At 33.5% G+C, this 23,047-nt stretch overlaps 1 protein-coding gene across 2 annotated transcripts in view; it reads right to left on the bottom strand.

Annotated features, from left to right (window-relative positions):
• The window catches only part of LOC143249572 (metal cation symporter ZIP8-like), a 31,383-nt gene extending 16,528 nt beyond the window's left edge, over positions 1–14,855 (bottom strand). The window contains exon 1 of one of the 2 annotated variants that reach the window (XM_076499673.1): positions 14,037–14,855. In XM_076499673.1, the coding sequence (XP_076355788.1) occupies positions 14,037–14,321 (285 nt within the window). In that variant the 5' untranslated portion in view covers positions 14,322–14,855. The remainder of the gene's footprint in view (positions 1–14,036) is intronic. The other variant, XM_076499672.1, reaches the window with a different exon arrangement.
• Positions 14,856–23,047: the final 8,192 nt, after the last annotated feature.

The raw sequence follows: 23,047 nt of genomic DNA, 5'->3' as shown, positions 1-23,047 counted from the left end.
GAGAAAACCCACTTGTAGAGAAAAATATATATGTAAAAACGGCTCGTTTGGGTTGAGAAAGCAAAGGACTCAATTTCGCAAGAGCAACTACGTACATTCCAACCTTAGAAATCAAAACATGTTTAGAAGATCTAGCCCGGAAACTTGTTATACTTTCCACACAAAAAAAAAAAACAAGAAAAAAACCGAAAACAACCAACAGAAAGAAGACAATTTTATTGACATCCAACAGCCAAACTTCCCAGGAAAAATTAAAAATTTATATTTTCCAGAAACACCTAAAAACAACATCTTAAACGATTTTTTCAAAGAATTTTCTCACAAAACCATCAACATAATTTCACAAAACCTAACACAAGACAAAAACATAAAAATTCTAAAAGCAGGTAAAGGAAACACTATAGTCATAATGACACGATTGAATGCATCTAAAAAATGAAGAACATTCTATCAGACACAAACAAATTTAAACCAATAAACACAAACCTAACAAAGACACACGAAACGCAACTAAACAAAATACTACTAAAAATGAAAAAAGCCAACACAATTTCACAAACACTTTATTCCTACACACGCAAAACTGACTCACGCACACCACAAATATACGGCATCCCCAAACCTCAAAAACTAAACTGTCCATTACGACCAATAACGTCCACATATGAATCGTTTAATTACAATCTTGGTAAATACATAGCATGGGCATTTTCCAAATATGTAACATCAGCCAGCTCATTCATCAAAGACTCTTTTAATTTCAAGTCTAATCTTAATCAACTTAATCATAAAGCCTTAATAGCCAGTTTCGATGTTCTATCCATCTTTACAGAAGTTTCAACCGCTGAAGCCTGCAAGATAGCCTTAGAACTCTATATCCGAGACCCTAATCCATCAATAGACATTCCCAGCAATCAGTTAGCAACTCTCATAGAATTCACCACGATGAAGACAAACTTCATGTTCAACAACCACAACTATATACAAACAAATTGCCTAAGCATGGGCAATCCAGTATCACCAGTTCTAGCCAATATTTTTATGACACAAGTTGAAACACAAGCAATTAACACAGTATTACATCCACCACTATACTGGTACAGATATGTAGATAACACGATTGCGGGATTCACATCTACAGAACACACACTTAATTTTTTCAATCACATTAACGCTTTTCATCCCAGCATTAACTTCACGTGTGAACAGGAAGAAAGCAATGATATATCATTTCGTAAGCTCAAAATTACGAGAACCGACACACAATTTAAAACACAAATCCACCGAAAAATCCCCCATACTGGACTATACATTCCTTGGGACTCAGCACATGAAACAAAACGAAAACACAACAGACTAAGAAACCAAATAAACAGAGCCATAAAACTATACTCACCAGATAAAATTAACGACGAATTAGACAAAATAAAACAATAATTCATCAACATCAATAAGTTTCCACACAAATCGTAGAAAACATTATGCGCACACACCTAGACAGAAAGCAAAATCAACCAACAAAAGTAAATATACCCCACGATTTTAAAAAATCACGAACCTATATTATGCTGTATATCATATATTCCCGGCATCAGCAGAAAAATAACGAACATTTGGCAAAAACTAGTAACAAAACATGACATTCCAGTTAATACCAAATTTATTCAAAAACCAGGCACAAAACTAAGATCTATATTATGTAAAAACTACACTGACAAACACCACACCAATATTATTTATAAAATACAATGTGATAACTACCACGACTTCTATATTGGAGAAACAAGTAGAAAATAGAAAACAGATTCAAAGAACATAAAAATTCACCTTTACACGTTTTCGAACACTGCAAATCAAATAAACACAACATAACCATAGAAAACACCCAAATACTGAATAAAGAAACAAACATAAACAAACGCAAAATTAAAGAAGCCTCACTTATACAACAACTCAAGCCTAAAATAAACCAATACAAAGGAACACCTTTATACCTATATTAAAAATAATATAATAAATAATAATATTAAAATAAATAATATATAATTATATATTTAAACATCTAAGCACACCATCTACATTGCGACACTCAGTTACACAACCCCTTTGAAACATGTGGTCAGCTTTCGGTCAGTTACCTCTTCCTTTCTTTGTGAACCTGACGATGATTGAAAAAGGTAGAAACGTTGTTCGATCCTCTACGTAAAAAATTTTCCCAACCCAAACGAGCTGTTTTTACATATATATGTAATGGATTTATTTGTGGACATCAGAGCCAATGGGACGTTACATTAAAGGTTTACTTAACACAAATCATCAATACAAGTATGAGTTGCTTTAAGAACAGGAGTCATCTAGTTTCTCATTTTATCCCCCACTATAATCATTGTAACTAAGAGGGGAAGAAAATCTTCAATGTGTGATCTTCAGCAGGTTAATCCATATAGTCTAAGTGTGTGGATTATAGCCTTTATCTCTTCATTGGGTTTTCAGGTTGTAACACTCCCTGGTTACTCTTACTGGGTAGCTGCTTTGACATGTATGTATGAAAACATTCATTTTGCATAGTCCTTTGTTGATTTTCTAGACTACTTGGTTAAATATCGTCGTATTAGTCCAACTTAGAGTTAAAAAAATTATTTGCAACCTATTTCTTTTGTCATTAGAAAAATTAGTTTCTGATGTTGTGAAGTAAAATTTCTAGTTCTTATAACTTTACACCTAATTATCGGGATTTTATGTACATGTAAACTAAAAAGTCTTCTACAGTTGATATTTTTGGCTTGCTGGCGATAAATTTGAACAATCACCGAACAACACACACTCTACTTGTTTTAAAATAATATTTTAAAAACCAGTTAAACGTGTGTACAAGTATTCCTTACACTGTTATATTGGTATCACAGTTGTATCTCAAACTCTAAATAGTTCTATTTTGCTTGTCAAAAGTCCACATAGGCAGATCCCCCAAAGGCACAGCGGTATGTCTGCGCACTCAAACCGCTAGAATCCGGGTTTCGATACTCATGGTGGGCAGAGCACAAATAGCCCATTGTGCAGCTTTGTGCTTAATTTCAAACAAACAAACCACTTCGGATGATTCAATTACTTTAGAAACCAATTGACAAGACAAACTATTTTTCTTTATTCTTATCACGATAGTATCAGTGACTTATACCACAGTCGTATCCTCAGCTTCAAATAATTGTTTTCTTTTTGTCAAAGTCCACAGACGGGTTCAATTAATTTAAAACACCCTTTGACAAGACAAATTACTATTTTTACCTCTATCAAACTGTGAAGCTCACTATCAAATATCATCTGTTAAAGCTGATCACTCACACGTTAGCTAACTTCACATTTTCTGACTGAACTTTGTTTCTTTAGTTCTTAATTTGCGCTCCCTTGGTCGCCTCTAATTATAAGTTGATCACTGAGGCCTCGAACTTTCTGTAAAATGCGCGAACTTGAGGTAACGAGAAAAATACTGAAGATTTGAGTAACGTGACGTAAATACTAATAAAATCTAGGCAACAATGAAATTGTAAACACAAACTACAACTCTTACCGAGTTACACAACCAAACCTGTCACAACTATCGCCTTTAACTTTTAACTCTCTTGTTATGAAAATCTAAAGAACCATTAAATATTAACTCATAAAATAAATTAACTAACAAACCTACATTAAAATGTCTTATATATCTAACACTAATAAAGACAAAAAAAAAAAAAACATTATCCAGCTGCAGCAAGAGCGAAGACCGGAATCAGAGAAATATTGATATAACGCTTTTTCGGTCAGACCAAAGATCTAGTTCAGTATTTCGCAATCCTTCGATTATTTACTTTAACGGCCATCTCAATTTTAAATATTCGAGAGACATTGACCTTCAACTGTTACCGACTTCTATAAGTGTCTTCGATCAACCCAGGAAACGAGGACTTCATGACAAGGAAACAGATCCAAGCAACTACACTTGAGACTCACAAAAACAGAAGCTGCAATAAGCGATGGTCTAATGCAGTGAGATTAACTGGAAAAATTAACAGGCCAGGGGGAATTTACAATACTGTATACAAGACAAGTGTATTTTCTTTTAAGTAAAGCAATAAGTTAACTTATTGTTAACTTGGCTTTTTTAACTGATTCATTTTAAACAGTTTGACCTAGCCAATATAAATTTTAGTGAGTGTCTTGTAAACATCTTTATTCAACTGTGTGGCCAGGTGGTTAAAGCATTCGGGTCGCAATGTGAGAGCCGCTGGTTTGAATCCCCGTTACACCAAGCATGCTCACCCTTTCAGTCGTGAAGGCGTAATGTGTTACAGTCAATCCCACTATTCGTTGATAAAACAGTAGCTCAAGAGTTTGTGGTGGATAGTGATGACTAGTTGCCTTCCCTCTAGCCTTACACTGCTAAATTAGGGACGGCTAGCACAGATATCCCTCGTGTAGCTTTGCGTGAAATTCAAAGAGAAACAAACAAACTTTCTTTACCTAAAGGTCTAAAGGGGTTAAAACTAGGAACTCTTTCCAAAGTTGGTGTTAATACCTCATACGTATACTGGTTCTTTTCTTCCTTACTTGCATAATCAATGATGAACCCCCAATAGCCATTGTGAGGCCCAGGAAAGGATGTTCCCCTCCAAATAGTTTTTGGAATAACGCCATATATACACAAGTAACTGAAGATGAGGGTTAATGTTTGTGTAAACATTCCCTAGTGAATTGATACATTTTCGACGCCCTTTTGGGCTCTTTGACAGGCTGTAGACCAAGAGGGAATACCCATAGCCTCCCCTTTCTCTCAGTTGGCCTCTTCCAGGCGCCATATTGTGCGTAACCTGAGCACAATATAGCTGTATAAAGTTTTTGTTACGTGATAGAACAGAAAAACGTTTTATATCAAAATAACAAACCTTTACCTCATAAGAAAATTAGGGACAACTAGTATTATAATATTAGAAGAACAGTTTACGTAAATACGAATCATTGACTATAAATAACAACCCCAAAGTGTTTGTAACATAAGGTGACTTTAGTTTTCATCACATTACAAACCGTCCTCCCCTCGGTTGTCACATCCAAATTAACCTCACTCTTGATAAAGAACGTGAAGTTTTCTTACGGTATCTGTCATTAGCCTACCCAATATAAACGTCGTTCGTTTACATTAACTACTAGTAAATTTTTCATACATGAAGAACACTTTATATTTATGATTAATTTGTTTATATCAGCAAGAATATGAACATCTTTTTGCATTTGAATACAAACAAGATATCGATAGGAAAGCGTGAGGTGACTGCTTTATAAAATTTCTCACGGATCGTAGAGGGTGTGCAGCTATACACATTACTACCTAATGGTTTTGTGTAGTTTAACCATTATATTAAGAATTGTATTGTCAAGTGTAAGAGGACCGTGCCTAACGCAGCACAATTATGAATAATCGCTTAAAGTACTGTGCAAGAACAGAGATGGATACAGAGGGGCGATGGGGGGTACATCCCCCCCACTGGCTATACCAAAATTGTGTAGGTTAATGGGAAATCAGAAATATAAAGTACTGATCATCTCAATTAGAATATTTTTGCTGTATGTTTACTTGTAACATGTTATTTAGGAATATATGAAAGCTCATTGTCACATGCACTATGTTGTGTGATTCACTATAGTGCTGTGCGATTACTTGTAACTTGATATTTTAGAATAAAATCAATAAATGAGAGTTAATAGTCATATATGTTTCTTTTCTTTGTTTCTAAATTAATTCCATGAAATTTACGTTACAGTAACAAGGAAAAGTTTACTTGGGGTCGGGTTTAAGTCACTGTTACTTAGTCGATCATCCCCCCCACCAAAAAATCCTGTATTCACCACTGTGCAAGAGTGTTAGAGCAAGATAATATTTTGTCATTTTTTCCACTTTATGGGATTAATTCTTTCATGCCATTACAGAATGTAAATTTCAACACTGAGGTAATGCTTCACTGATCCCTGTTGACAACTGACTGAACCAGGATGAAAATACTTATCTTTCTTTAGAAATTCAATATACTTGTACAGAGGGCATGTCACAAAGGTCATGCTTGTATGAACATACTGATCAAATTTGGGGTCTGAAATAACTGTCGTGGTTCAACATGCAGTATTTTAACTATATAGAAATAAACTAGCAAGGAGCCACGTAACGGCATCGGTATATCCTGAAAGAAATCAATTTAATAGCACTCTACAAAAAAACCTTGATAAAATAAGTGTTTAATACTATATATTAAGTTTTGTTGTCGTATCACGGCTCATAAAGCGTAGAGAATTGTCAGTAGAGTAGCGAGTTCCCATAAAAACTTTACGTGGTGATGACTGGAATCTCCGACAAATTGCTGCAGACTTGAAATGCTCCCCAAACTCTGTCTAGTGCACCCTAGGTCGTGAGGCAGAAACAAGTAAGTCTGAAAATATGAATTAAAAACGCAGAACACCTAAACTCAATGATATTGATATTAAGTGTCTTCGTTTATGTAGCCTTCACGATAGAAGGAAGACTGATACTGATCTCGACCATGAGATAAATAACCAAGTACCAAAGAACGGAAAAGGAAACTAAACGAGAATGGAATATTTGGTCGTGTAGCAGTTTAAAAAAAAACTTTACTTTTATCTCTAAATATAGTCAAGAGACTAAACTTTAGTAAGAAGTACAAAAACTAGACTTTTTATGATTGGAAAATTGTGTTATCGACAGATCAGTCTAAGATTAAAATCTTTAGTTGAAACCATAGATTGAAAGAAATGTGGAAGATACTTACCTCAATGCATAACACCTACCATGAAACATGGGAAGGCAGTGTAGTTTGGGTGGATGTTTTTGTTTGTTTGTTTTTCTGAGGCAACAGTAGGTGTTTCCAAAATAGATGAAATAATGGACCAGCACAAGTACCATCAGATACTGATCTGTCATGGTACACTGAGTGGTTTGTGTATTATTGATAAATTATTTTACTACTAAGAAGATAATGACCCTAAGCACTTATCCAACCTATGCAGAAATTATTTAGCCACGAAAAAGTTGCTAGAGTCATTAAAATGATGCAACAGCCCCCACATAACCCCTATCGCAATGCAATTGAGCAGATCTGGGACTTTATAGATCAAAATATTGACAAATTATAGAAGTGTATTAGAAACATTTGAAGTCAAATCCCAAAGAATACTTTGACTAAGTATATGTTGCAACTATTCCTAAAAGACTGTCTGCAGTTATTAAAGCAAAAGTGGGTCATAAAATATTAACTGTTCGCTGAAGTCAAGTACTATCATTGAGTTTCTGTTGTACTAAATATGAAGATTAATCAAATTTTGATGTTTTACCTGTGATTTACATTGCATTGTTCTTTGAAAGAAGCCTGAAACCTAATTTTTGACTTTGTCCTAACACTTTTGCACGCTACTTTAGCCTGGGAAGTATTATGTATTACGTAGTACTGCATAGCCTAGTCTGTGAAGTATCGTGAGCTATGTAGCTCAACCTGTGAAGAATTGTGTTGTGTAACTTAGTCTGTGAAGAATAGTGCGTTGCTTAGCACAATCTGTGAAAAACAGTGTGTAGCAAAGTCCCAGACGTGAAAAATCATATTTAACGTAACCTATCGTGTAAAGAACCTAGTGTTATTTAGCCCCTAACTGTAAAGAACTGTAGGCTACTTAGTTCTCCCCAGCAGTCAAAAAACGCCCAATGGAACTCTTCTTCCTTCGCTTCCGTCTCCTTTTCCTCTTTGGCTTTTCCTGACTTCCCGCAATACCCCTAATCAACTAATGCAAGTTCATATCTCGATCACAGTAAATCAAGATAATTTAAGTCTGGTATTCCAATCAGTGAAGTTTAAGAGAAATAGACGTTTCTGACAGCCTCTGATTATATTTCGTTCTATTTCAGGGAATGAACTTTAACTTTAACCTAAAATACCGCTACGGAATGTTGTCGTGAGCTACTTAGCCCAATTTGTGTAGTGTCTTGCTTTTTGACGAATGAAAAAATATAGGTATGCGTGTCAGATTTTGAGTATGAAGAGCCGGAATTTTTTACAGTAGGTGTCTGTGATTTGCTCCCGATAAGTATCTACAATAAATGGACAACACACAATCCACTCGTTTTAAAATAATATATTCAAAACAAGTCAAACGTATGCACAAAAAATTTGCTTCACTATTCGTTATCAAAGTTGTATCTAAAGCTTTAAATAATTTCCTTCTCTTGTCAAATGTCCACACAGACTACTTCAATTACTTTAGAACACTCTTTGACAAGACAAGTTGTTTTCCTTTTCTCTGTTATTACAATAGCACTGTGAAACCCACTTTAAAATATCGTCCGTTACATCTAAACTAACATGCAATCTAACTTCATCTTCACTAACTTAATGTTTTATGATTTAACTTCTTCAGACATTGCCCGTCACAGCTAAACTGCCATTCATTCAGTCTAAATTTGTTTAATTATCTCTAACTTAACATGCTTTCTTTAGTTGCTCGCTCTATCTGTGCGTATTTAAAACACGAGACAAAATAATCTAAAAATGTCTAGCCCTTTAGTAGCAACAATGTTACACAAAACTAGAAAAACTTGGAATTATCGAGTAAGATTTCGTCACCGTACTAATAAAGTCTAGTACAATGATTAAAGTGCATACGGAACGCAAATTTCTTACTATGTTGAGTAACGAAAATTGTCATAAATATCGCATTTAAAACAACCAAACTTCAACACTCTTGTCGTGAAAGCTAAATAATTATTAAATATTAAATAACTAAATGATAACTTTACTCTAAACAGTCTTGTACATCCAGCAATATGTAAAAATAGTTAATCGTTTCACCTTAGTAACTATTTAAATCCCTAAATACTGGGAAACATGGGGACAAGTTGACGTTAAGTATGACTCGTGATTTTGAAATCTAACCTTCAACCCTCACACGATTATAAACACACGACAGATAACATAATCTGTAATTTATTCTTTTTGACTTTTAGACGGTTGTTTTAAATATTATGTTACTATAGCATTATTTTCAAATTTCGCTGAAGCTGAAATAGGTGTATTCCGAAACGAACGAACAAGCTGTAAATAAAAAATAATTTTCTCTATAGTGATGGTTGTCATCTTTACTAATGATGTTTCGTAAATATGGTTTATACCCCATATGACGTGCCACATTGTTCCATTGAACTTTTTTCTAGTTCGTGTGTTTATTATTGTACGTTGTTTCAGAATATATTTAAACAAAAGATTATCTGCGCTGCATCCAATGCAAAGATCGAACCTTTAGCTCCAGAGTTATAAGATATTCTGTATCCTATAGTTATGATAAAGGAAATGTTTTCACACATCATATTATTTGCTGATTTCCTAATTTTGATTATCATTTTGGTGTTTGTATTACAGCGTCTCCATAATTATGCGACATCAAATATAATATAATAATAAATTATTTTTCCAACGTACACATGAAGACACGAGATGAGCGATACCAGTCTGTGATGGAGAGTATATGGCATTCGTTCAATTCTTTAATAAATTATCCTAAACTGAATAAGGTTACGTACAGTTTAGATTGGAGACAGCGACATCTGTCAACAAATAACTTCCTGTTAGCTTATTAACAACTAATATCAAGCTAACTCTTTAGAATCACATATGTTTATATGCATGGCGAGACTGTAGATGAAAACAATTATATGAGAACAAGAAGTGGTGCATATATATATATTATAGTGTCCTGTTCAAGTAACGCAGATATAAAGTTAAAATACTGTCCTAGTCAACTTGGGTAAACTTTTCATATAACATACAGCATTAAGTGCTTTTTCATCAGATTCTAAACAAACAGCAATATTTCGTGGCTATTCAAAAACATCATTAACCAAAATAACAGCCATCACAACAATGGAAATAATTAAAATTTAATTAGTAATGCCAATTGTAAAGGATCTTTCAGCAATACCGTCCAAACAGTTCTGCACATCCACTATTTTAAATTTTGGGAGCATATTGTGAATAACGTCAGTGAGTTTAGTCTGACAATTCATTGAGTGAGGCATATTCGTATCGCAGAAGTCGATAAAGTTTTTCGTGCTGAAAACCATGCCACGTCAGGTATTGTTTGAAAGTTCTCCTGACATGTTTTATTTCACTAACTGATGTGATTAGATTGTTTTCCAGTTTGTTTGTTTTTTTGCAATAAAATCGGTAGCTGTTTTAATAACCATTTTCATCTTGGAATTACGCTCGGCCAGTTTAAATTTATAAGACATCCAGTAAATCCCCGTTTCATGCGACCTTGATTTTTAGACACAAGCTTGTGCAATACGATAAATGTTTCATATCTTTGTAAGCATATTGATATGACACTTTTTTCAAACATTTCTTTTTTCTTCTTTTTTTTTAGAAACAGCTTTTCGATATTGTCAGTAAAATATTTTTAATATCTGCATGACTTTCAACTATTTTATAAAATTTAATTCACTTCTGTAGAAAATATTAGCTTGCAAATACTTTTCAGGCGGATACAAGTTAAACAAATTATAATTCCGTGGCTTAATAGTGAATGAACCTTTTTCTTCAATAATTTTATTTCTGTAATGCGAGATTTTGACGAAAGATTGAGCTTCGTAATCAACATTTATGTTTGTAATGAAGTGTCGACGCATGGCATTTCACTATTACGAAAACGATTCGTTGGAACTTACAAAGTGATATACGACACGTTACATTTCGTGTATTTTGTCCTTACTGAAGACTGTATATACTTTATTATAACAACACGCGTACTGACCAGTAACAGATGAAATATTCGACAATTAATAACGAACTGCAAAAAGCAACCCTCTCTCTGTAGACATATCGCTGAATTACCTGTCGCTTTTCTTCTACAGGTTTCAGTTTTGAACATGTTGAAGCTCTTATCTGTAATTACTAATATCGTCTCTTCCAACAGATTCGGCGATAAGTGTGAGAGGTTCTGACGTTTGATACTTGTGGTAGGTACAGCTCAAAGAGCTCACTGTACAGCTTTGTATATAATAATAAACAAATTGGTGTTATCTTCTTTTATTAACGCTGTAGTTGCTTGACCCACGCCTGGATCAAAAAGGCTAACTTATAGGCTCGCCAGTTATTGTGAATTAATGAGCAGATTAGTTTAAGAAAACTAACAATTAAAAATATATGGTGTTACAACAAACAAATAACATAATATTACCAATTACTTATCCTAATTCCAAGTTTGTCGTGACATTAATAAAATTAGTGAAAAATTACACTGAACTCAGTTCACACAGTAACAGTTGACGCTAAGTAAACTGCTATCATAAATAACGTCTCAATCAGTACTATGTCTGTCGTATCTCATCCGGTCTGAAGGGCCATGGTATTATTGATAGGGCCTCCTCGACTCTCAATATAGCACTTAGTATGGTTGACATATTCTTGTGAAATTCTTGTTTTTACTTTTACTCAGTTCCCATGAACAATTATCTATACTAGCAAAATGATTAGTCCAAGTGAATCAAAACGTACGTATTTACATAACGTTTAACGAGTGTAATGAATATGGAGCTTGCTTACAAAGCTATAGAGTATTTAGATACCCGTGGGTGGGCAAAGCACAGATAGCTCATTGTTTAGCTTTGTGGTTAAAAACAATAACAACTACAAGAACGAGAACAATAAAAAAACACGTACTGCTAAGAAACTCACCAGTGACTCAAAACAATTTTGTTGTCTTGTTAGTATTATATTCTTCTATTCAAAACTAGTAATGAAGTAAAAAAGTATCTTTCTTCAATGTTTACTCACATCTTTCCTAAGAGGCTTAAAGATTTTCCACCATGTAATATTGTAAAAAATACGTTGTTAATAACGTGACATATAACACATAAATACTATGTGTCAGTAATAGCAAGAACATGTACAACTTGTACTTAGTTTGCAGTTAACTAGCAAAGGTACACGTGTAAATTGCATCATTTATTTCGTGAATGGCGGAAAAGCGTGCGTTAGTGACGTTGGCCTACACTAATACAGTGGCTAAAGAAAAGTTGTAACGGCTGTAAAACTCGTAAGAAATGAGAAAATGAATACAATAACGGTTTTAGAATTCCGAAAATTATATTCAAAAAGCGCTAAAAGTGTCATGGTAATCAGAAGTCGAAGAACTGAAAAATATTCATCACGTACACTTGTTTCATATTATGGATATACAGGTTAAATCTTTTATATGAGTTTCTTAAATTGTAAGTAATTTGTAACTGTAGTTCATTTCATCGACAGTTATGGGTGAAGTCTGAAAGTTAAATGGTATAGATAACAACACTAACTTCAATTAATAGATTGTTTAACGCAAATAAAAATTCGGTTTTAAAAACAATGTTTCACAAGTATAATATCAGTGTAGCTGTTATGTACAAACTTCGTGGTGTATGAATCATATTAAGCATGTGAAAATCTAAAGTAGAGACGAAAAAAATATTTGTGTGTTGAGAATTGCGCATTAATGTATCCGTGTGCAGTTGAACACAGTCTGTTGTGGGAAGATTAGTCAAACTAATTAGGAGACTTGGTTGTATATGATTTACACATGGAAGAGGAAGTCTTGCATACTGTTTTATATCGTTTGCACATGGAATAGGAAGTCTTACATACAGTTTTACATCATTTGCACACGAAAGACAAAGTTTTACCTACAGTTTTATATGATTTGCCCATGGAAGAGTCTTACATACAGTTGTATATCATTTGCACATGAAAGAGAAAATCTTACATACAGTCGTATATCAGTTGCACACGGAAGAGGAAGTCCTACATGCAGTTGTATATCATTGTCTGCTTGTTTTGAATTTTGTACAAAGCTACACGAGAGCTATCTTCGCTAGCCGTCCCTAATTTAAACTATAAGAAAAGGAGCTAGTCATCACCACCACCCGCCAACTCTTGGATTATTTTTTTACCAACAAATAGTGTAATTGACGGCATAGTATAACGCTCCTACGGGTGAAAGGGCTAACCTGTTTGGTGTGACAGGGATTTGAATCCGCGACCCTCAGATTGCAAATCGAGTGTCTGCCCTAACGAACCTGGCCATGCCAGGCCGTTGTATATCATGCGGCACCTAGAAGAGAATGTTTCGATAATCGTAGAGGGCTTAATTGTATGTTATTTGGCACTTAGAAGAAGAAACCTGGAGAATCGTTGAAAAATTGACTGTATATCATTGAAACCTAGAAGAGGAAGACTGGGTGGTTATGGAGGACCTTACTGTATATCTTTTGACACCTGGAAGGTGAGACTTGCTGGCATGACTGCTGTTAAGGGCTATTCATCTATTCTCAACTCAAACCTAAGATAAAAGCTACGTAAATAAAAACTTACGGAAACTCTTACTAACTTTCGGTGCAATATAATCTCATATCACTTGGAAGTGGTAGGTTGTACGTTCACTTAGAAAAAGTAAATTACGTAAACGTAAATTCACAAAGTACCGGTTTAAATGGTAGATTAATCTACAAAGCTTTATTTCCTAATGCAGAATACGAAAATATGTTATCTCAAACTGGAATATGTAGAATGAAAAATACATGGACAGATCGTTAAAAATCAAAATCATACCTGATAGCCTTAAAGACAAATAAGAAAAAGTTATCAAACCTAAATTAATCGAACGATGCTTACGTTGTTCCTTAATTTCAGATGAATCGGATAAACTAATATGACTTATTTTATGACTGATAGGTCATTCGTTTTAGTCATAGCTTCGGCAAGCTTTCGTCACTCCAGCAACTTTTTTAGAATGTACGTTTCTTTTTCCTAAATTAACGTTTTAACTACGTTTGAAGCGACAATGTTTAACATTTTATTTTTTATTATACATTTGATTGATTATATTTCGAAAACTTTTTCAAAGTCTTAGCATGTTAAAAACAGAAATACTTTTCCATTTCGTACGAAAGTGATCAAAGACAAATAAGAACTAACCTGATCGAACGCTTCACATAAAACATCTGACCCCAAAAATTCAGTACAGTTCGTCTTCCCTTCCTTGTTTAAATTTTCAAACAAAACACCATCTTGTAGATCTTGAATAAAGTGCAGGAATTCTTGCTGAAAATCGAATTTGTTGGTCGGGCCCTGTGACGGTCTCGAAATCAAAGACATATACTTGTAAAAGGCAGCACGTCCGTTTTCAAGTTCAGCTACGACCATCCTACTAAATAAAGCTCCTAATAGAAAGGTTAGCATTATTTTCAAGGAAAAAGCCATATTAATGAATTGTTCTGTGATTTGACAGCGACTGATTTGTTTGCAGTACCAGGCTTTATTGGGTACGCCAGATAACACAAAAGCCTTGTCGTCAACTCATGTGAAAGAACTTCTATCAAGAGTTACAATGCACTAGACAACCGATTGTGGAATGGCTGAATAGAACGAGATATTTTCGAACAACTGATGAACCGATTTACTCACTTTTATTTGATAAAAGGAAAACAAACAACCACTCAGAACAGCATTTATTTACCATCATTCTTTTTTTCTCTTAATTCTGTTTTAAATATTTTGATCATTTAGGGCTCCTCGAAACATGGGAAACCGAGAATTTTATTACTTCATTTATAACGTAGTGTAGTTTGCTGACTCTGAACTCCACGCGATCGAGGTCACGTCACCAATAAATTGTGCCGGAGTAACATCAGCTCATTTCGTAGTTGGTGAAATAACCAATCATCAGAACTCTCTTCTAGACGTCACGTTCTGAAGTGAGCTATTCTGTCAAAACATTTCTTGCAATTCTCGTAGCTTCTTTTACTTCTTCTATTCTACTTCTTCGTCCTCTTTGCCTTTTGGTTGCTTACACAATCGTGCCAATAAACAGCTTACATCCATTTAATTATAAGGAAGTCTCATCAAAATACTGTGTCTCTCACCAACGTTTAATACATGTTTATAATAATATCAGTGTAATCTCACACGTGTAAAACGAGTCTTATGTTTCGGAAAAATAAAACTACTGAATATATGTTGTTCTTAGTTTTAATCCTTTTAATTGACTTTAAAACTTATGAGTGATTCACGATTATGGTTTACATGTTATGTCATCATTCAGCGATTTTGTGCAATAAATATATAATATTTTTTTTACACTTCACACACATACACGATGATATTTTGACTTGTTCTTGAAAACGCGCTTTTTAAAGAGAAAAATATTCAGGAGACTACTCAGGAAAACATGTAATTACTTAAAGATTTGAGAAAAATACTGTTCAGACTTTAAATTCATTTCGTGATTTAGTCGCGTCATTAATGTTAAAAATACTTCATTACTGTTCAGTTTTAAAATCTTGTAATAAACGGTTGACAATATAAGTTAGAATCTCAGGCGTAAAACTACTTTGCTATGAAATGCGATGATTTCATTTCTGATTTTTGTACTGGAGATAAACTTAATAAACACACTAAGAACTATTATACAGTTTTCATAATACTCCTGTTTATTTACGTCTGCAAATAAATATTGGACTAAAATATGCAATACACTGAAATAATTTTATGTTTTGATACCGGTCATCATCAAGTTCACAAAGAAAGGAAGAGGTAGCTGACCGGAAGCTGACCACATGTTTCAAAGGGGTTGTGTAACTGAGTTTTAGAATGTAGAGGGCGTGCTTAGATGTTTAAATATATAATTTTATATTATTTTTTTTGTAATTATTATTTATTATATTATTTTTAATATAGGTATAAAGGTGTTCCTTTGTATCGGTTTATTTTGGGCTTGAGTTGTTGTATAAATAAGGTTTCTTTAATTTTGCGTTTGTTTACGTTTGTTTCTTTATTTAGTATTTGGGTGTTTTCTATGGTTATGTTGTGTTTATTTGATTTGCAGTGTTCGAAAACGTGTAAAGGTAAATTTTTGTGTTCTTTGAATCTGTTTTCCATTTTCTACTTGTTTCTCCAATATAGAAGTCGTGGTAGTTATCACATTGTATTTTATAAATAATATTGGTGTGGTGTTTGTCAGTGTAGTTTTTACATAATATAGATCTTAGTTTTGTGCCTGGTTTTTGAATAAATTTGGTATTAACTGGAATGTGATGTTTTGTTACTAGTTTTTGCCAAATGTTCGTTATTTTTCTGCTGATGCCGGGAATATATGATATACAGCATAATATAGGTTCGTGGTTTTTTTAAAATCGTGGGGTATATTTACTTTTGTTGGTTGATTTTGCTTTCTGTCTAGGCGTGTGCGCATGATGTTTTCTACGATTTGTGTGGAAACTTATTGATGTTGATGAATTATTGTTTTATTTTGTCTAATTCGTCGTTAATTTTATCTGGTGAGTATAGTTTTATGGCTCTGTTTATTTGGTTTCTTAGTCTGTTGTGTTTTCGTTTTGTTTCATGTGCTGAGTCCCAAGGAATGTATAGTCCAGTATGGGGGGATTTTTCGGTGGATTTGTGTTGTAAATTGTGTGTCGGTTCTCGTAATTTTGAGGTTAAGAAATGATATTTGATTGCTTTTTTCCTGTTTACATGTGAAGTTAATGCTGGGATGAAAAGCGTTAATGTGATTGAAAAAATTAAGTGTGTGTTCTGTAGATGTGAATTCCGCAACCGTGTTGTCTACATATTTGTACCAGTATAGTGATGGATGTAATACTGTGTTAATTGCTTGTGTTTCAACTTGTGTCATAAAAATATTGGCTAGAACTGGCGATACTGGGTTGCCCATGCTTATGCCATTTGTTTTTTGTGGTTGTTGAACATGAAGTTTGTCTTCATCGTGGTGAATTCTTTGAGAGTTGCTAACTGATTGCTGGGAATGTCTATTGATGGATTAGGGTCTGGGATATAGAGTTCTAAGGCTATCTTGCAGGCTTCAGCGATTGAGACTTCTGTGGAGAAGAATATGACATCGAAATTGGCCACTAAGGCTTTATGATTAAGTTGATTAAGGTTAGACTTGAAATTAAAAGAGTCTTTGATCAATGAGTTGGCTGATGTTACATATTTGGAGAATGTCCATGCTATGCATTTACCTAGATTGTAATTAAACGATTCGTATGTGGACGTTATCGGTCGTAATGGACAATCTGGTTTCTGAGGTTTGGAAATGCCGTATATTTGTGGTGCGTGAGTCGGTTTTGCGTAGGTAAAGAATAAAGTGTTTTTGAAATTGTGTTGGCTTTTTTCATTTTTAGTAGTATTTTGTTTAGTTGCGTTTCGTGTGTCTTTGTTAGGTTTGTGTTTATTGGTTTAAATTTGTTTGTGTATGACAGGATGTTCTTCTTTTTTTTTGGTTCAATTCTTTCGTGTCATTATGACTATAGCGTTTCCTTTATTTGATTTTGGAATTTTTATGTTTTTGTCTTGTTTCAGGATTTTAATGGAATTAATGTCTCTTTTTGTAAGATTGTCTTTTAGCTTTCTGTTGTGAAATTATGTTGATGGTTTTGTGAGAAAATTCTTTAAAAAATCGTTTAAGATGTTGTTTTTAGGTGTTTCTGGAAAATATAATTTTTTAATTTTTCCTGGGAAGTTTGGCTGTTGGATGTCAATAAAATCGTCGAAGTTGTCTTCTTTCTGTTGGTTGTTTTCTTGTTTTTGTTTTCTGTGGAAAGTTTCACAATTCTCCTGGCTGGTTCTTCTAAACATGTTGTTATTTCTAAAATTGGAATGTACCTAGGAGCTATTGCGAAGTTGAGTCCTTTGTTAAGTAGGTGTATATCGTCTCGTAGATGTATCACCGCGCCAACATTATTTATAAAATACAATGTGATAACTGCCACGACATCTATATTGGAGAAACAAGTAGAAAAATGGAAACCAGATTCAAAGAACATAAAAACTCACCTTCACACGTTTTCGAACACTGCAAATCAAATAAACACAACATAATCATAGAAAACACACAAATACTAAATATTGAAATAAGCATGAACAAACGCAAATTTAAGAAGCCTTACTTATAAAACAACTCAAGCCCAAAATAAACCGATACAAAGGAACACCTTTATACCTATATTAATAAATATAGTCAAACATCTAAGCACGCCCTTTACATTTCTATACTCAGTTACATAACCCCTTTGAAACATATGGTCAGCTATCCGTCAGTTACCTCTTTCTTTGTGAACCTGACGATGACCCAAGAAGGTCTAAACGTTGTTTGTTCCTCTACATACAAATGTTCTTAACCCAAACCAGCCGTTTTTACATCCATATTTCTTTACAAGTGGGTTTTTTCGTCACCACTGATAATAATTTATATACAAAAGTTTTACAAACAATACTGAATTTTCTATCTAGTCTGAAACTGAATACTTTATCTACGGTTCACGATCAACGACTTAATCTATGTTGGTATTGGTTCAGTTCACTTGATGAGTAACTTATCTTTCGCTTCTCATACGTGAGTTTTTGACAGACGAAAACACGTAATGTAAAATAGATTCACGCAATAGTTGAATATTCAGTCAGGATTTGTCTTACAGAGTTATTTTAAATTTTCCGAGTTCTTAAAAAGAAAGTAAAGAGACCAGATATAACATAAAAAAACGATAAACAATCTTTAATTTAAACGTACAAAAACTATGGATATATGTTTATGGATAATGAATGATCTATTTTACTGAATTATGGACTACTTCTGTCAAAACTGACTACACCTTGCGTTACTTAGTTTAAAAATTAACATCAGATCTATCCATTTGACTGTTCACACTCATAAAAACACTTAACCTACCATTGGAAGACAGTGTTGTCTACATTTTGAACAATGTGAAGTTTTATGTATTACCTGTGGGAAAAATGGGTACTATCTCAAGAGAGTGACAAAGAACAAAGGTAGTTAGAACCAATATAACTTATTGGCTTTCTTGACCACAAGTTTTGTAAAACCTGCATATATATATATATATATAGAATAACTGACAAATTCCGAAAAATTGCTACATTAAAATAAGAAGGCTTAAATACATATGTATACAAACCGCATCAACACAAATATACTTTGCAATATTACGATTCAGAATGTAATACTTTTATAATAGCATATCTATTTGCTTCAGTTTTTCCGTAATTATAAAACTTATAATAATAATTTAAAAACTAAAGGTACATAGTAAATTTAGTTTCACTAATCCGTCACATAACACGCTAAAGTATGAAACGATTTTGTAATCGATAAAATTTCTTTTATTTTAATGTACTTCAACAGATAACACTATAAACATTTCACTTTTGAAATTATTATGTTTGTTTGTTTGTGTTTTCTTATAGCAAAGCCACATCGGGTTATCTGCTGAGCCCACCGAAGGGAATCGAGCTCCTGATTTTAGCGTTGTAAATTCGTAGACTTACCGCTGTACTAGCAGGGGCCTTTTTGAAATTAAATTGTGAACAGAGAGCTTCAATAATTAAAAAAACTGCACTTTTTATTTGAAGTAACATATTTCCTTGGTGTTAATAAATGAAAGTGTATTCATGCAAGTTAATGAAGTCATCTTGCGAATGTATTCCCCTTATTTACACAAACCCAAAAGGATTAACAACGAGCTCAGACATTCAATGGAAATCTAGAATTTCGAGTGTTGCAATACGATCCCTAGCATCTCCATCAGTTGTGATTTCTCAATATTTACAAATATATAACAAAATTTAAATATGTTCTACGTTTTCGTGGATATTACAATTAATTAAATAATATGTTCTTTAATAATATACAAGGTAACATGTCTGAGTTGATAGAACACATACGGACTAATTGTATTTAAGTGCTATTTGCTTTCAGTTTGTTTGTTTCTTTTTAGTTTTTATATTATTATTATTATTTAGAAAAGCTAAAAATTAAGTAAAAGACTACATTATAAGGAATGATAGCGCGAATCTTACGTAGCATCTCCAAACCTCGAACGGCTTGGCATGGTTAGGTGGTTAAGGCACTCGACTCGTAATCCGAGAGACCGTAGAAAACATTATACGCACACACCTAGACAGAAAGCAAAATCAACCAACAAAAGTAAATATATCTCACGAATAAAAAAATCACGAAACCATATACTGCTGCATACCATATATTCCCGGCATCAGCAGAAAAATAACCAACATTTGGCAAAAACTAGTAACAAAATATGACATTCCACTTAATACCAAATTTATTCAAAAACCAGGCACAAAACTAAGATCTATATTATGTAAAAACTACACTGACAAACACCACACCAATATTATTTATAAATACAATGTGATAACTGCCACGACTCCTATATTGGAGAAACAAGTAGAAAAATGGAAACCAGATTCAAAGAACATAAAAACTCACTTTCACACGTTTACGAACACTGCAAGTAAAATAAACACAATATAACTATAGAAAACACACAAATACTAAATACAGTAACAAACATAAAGAAGCCTTACTTATACAACTCAAGGCCAAAATAAACCGATACAAAGGAACGCCTTTATACCTATATTAAAAATAATATAATAAATAATAATAATAAAATAATAAAAAATTATATATTTAAACATCTAAGCACGCCCTCTACATTCTAACACTCAGTTACACAACCCCTTTGAAACATGTGGTCAGCTTCCTCTTTCTTTATGAACCTGACGATGACCGAAGAAGGTCGAAACGTTGTTCGCTCTCCTATGCAAAATATTTTCTCAACCCAAACGAGCCATTTTTGCATATATATTTCTCAACATCACTGAAACATTTCGATCGTTGTAGCCTTCCTTGGGAGTTACATGAGCAGAAATAGCAGTCATATCCGTGGTTCTTAGGCTCACACCAGACCAATGTAATTTTAAAAGACAGACTTTTTCTTACCTTTAGTGTGTGTTTTCATATAGCAAAGCCATATCGGGCTATCTGCAGAGTCCACTGAGAGAAGAGGAACCCCTAATTTTAGTGTTATACCTACCTTTTGTTCACGGTCTCAATTCTTCAAGACAAACTTTGTGTAGTGCCATATCTTGTCCTGGTCTCAAAAGTTCATTACAAAAAGACACCTAATGCGCTTTTTGACGAATTGTGTGATCTTTAGCCTGTTTCTTTACAACAAATACAAGAGAATATGTTGATGTTATTTACACAGCATTCTGCTGCCAAAGTGACGAAAAAATAATATTGAAAAGAAAAAAATAATATCAAAGTACATGCGCATACACGTACTATCCAGAAATGACAGGTCATGCGGCCTATTAATGTTCTAGCGGTGTGTTTTAGAACAATCTGCAAGACTTTTATATCACGATTGGTATATGGAAATTTATAGCCAGAGGTTGTCAACATTTCAAGCATAACAAAACGTGACTCGATTTCGATGTAAAAGTACAAATAGTTTTGTGAAAATTCTATATGTAATGGAGAAAAATGGGTATCATTTTCGGATTCATCGTACGGGAAAAACTGAGGAACATAAATATTTCAAGACATTTAAAACTGTCGCAGGCCTGAATAATTAGATAAGTTTTTTGTTTTTTTTAAGTACTTCATCCATAAATGTTCATAACTGTAATAACAAGAGAAAATTTAAAGCCTCTACCTATCAGTTTCAATTTTATTTTGCAGGATTACATCACAAATAATTTTTCAAAATTTGTCGTCTTCATTTTTCCATTACAATACCCGAACTGAAAGAAATGTAATAATGGAGTATACTAAATTTTTCGTACTATGTTTAGCTTAACTTTAAAAACCGTTAAATTTTTCTACGATTCCCCAGTTGAAACAGGTTCCCGTCAGAAATCCGAGAACCTTCTCTTTTCACGAGACTTGCAGGAAATCCTTAGGACATCACCGAGATATGCACTCCTTAATCAAGTGAATTTTTCACTTGAAAAATACGAATTGCAGTGTTTTTTTTCTTATAGCAAAGCCACATCGGGCTATCTGCTCAGTCCACAGAGGGGAATCGAACCCCTGATTTTAGCGTTGTAAATCCGGAGACATACCGCTGTACTAGCGGGGGGGCGAATTGCAGAAAGGTACAAAGAGAATAAAAACCACATAATAACCTTTCCTCTATCATCACACAGCTACAACGTATCTTTAAATGTGTGACAATATGTTAAGGGTGATCATTTACACTACATATATAGTTTGGTATATGTACTTCTTTGTACTTTACATACTTAACCGTAAGTTTAAAAAATATCACGTGAAGCATATTTCAACCTTCGTGAACCTAAACTGAAGAAAGCTCCACCTTTCGAAATTGTTCCCGAGTTACAAATTCTTGTATCCTCGTGTTAATTTCTTTCTACCAAGTAGAAGTAACAACACGGAATTAACTAGAACCTTGAATCTAAAAAGCTTGTAAGATATACAAAAATATATTAAAAACCTTATATATTTTGTGTGTCTTAGTAGACAGTTCATTACCCTTTGCGTTTTTAGTATTCAGAAACTAATCAAATAGTCAAAGTTGCATGGTATCTGATTACGAACAATATTAATACATTGGATGTGAAAAAAAGGTTAATACCTTAGATTTTCAGGATATCTCCTCACTACAGAGTAATCATTATATTGTCTGCTACTTATTCGTAATGAATTATAACACATTGTTTATTTTCTCCATTGTAACACTTTTAGGGTCATAAATCTTTCACTCCAACAAATTATTTATAATGTCCTTCTACTCGAGTCTGCAGCTAAACATTAATGTCTTCTTGTATTTTAACTCGAATGTTAAGCTGCTTTTAAAGTTAGTATCGAAGCCTGAGCCGTCTAATGGGTTTTCATTGGTCACAAGACGTTGCGTACAACTGGAAGTAATTTAGCTTATATACATTACATTCTCCAAATGATAAACATTATGACAATACTTGAAGCTAAAAGTCCGTGTGTTACGCAACGCTTTCTCTTGTTACTTTAATAATGATTAAAATATCTAATACATTTAGTATTTCTTATACTTTTATACTGTCACCTAAGTGTCCTTTAATATCCAAGTCTCACTATGTATTACTAA

Source organism: Tachypleus tridentatus, chromosome 4, assembly GCF_004210375.1.
Source record: "Tachypleus tridentatus isolate NWPU-2018 chromosome 4, ASM421037v1, whole genome shotgun sequence".
Classification (NCBI taxonomy): Eukaryota; Metazoa; Arthropoda; class Merostomata; order Xiphosura; family Limulidae; genus Tachypleus; species Tachypleus tridentatus.
The sequence above is the reverse complement of the archived record's forward strand: the minus strand, read 5'-3'. Positions and strand labels throughout refer to the sequence as shown.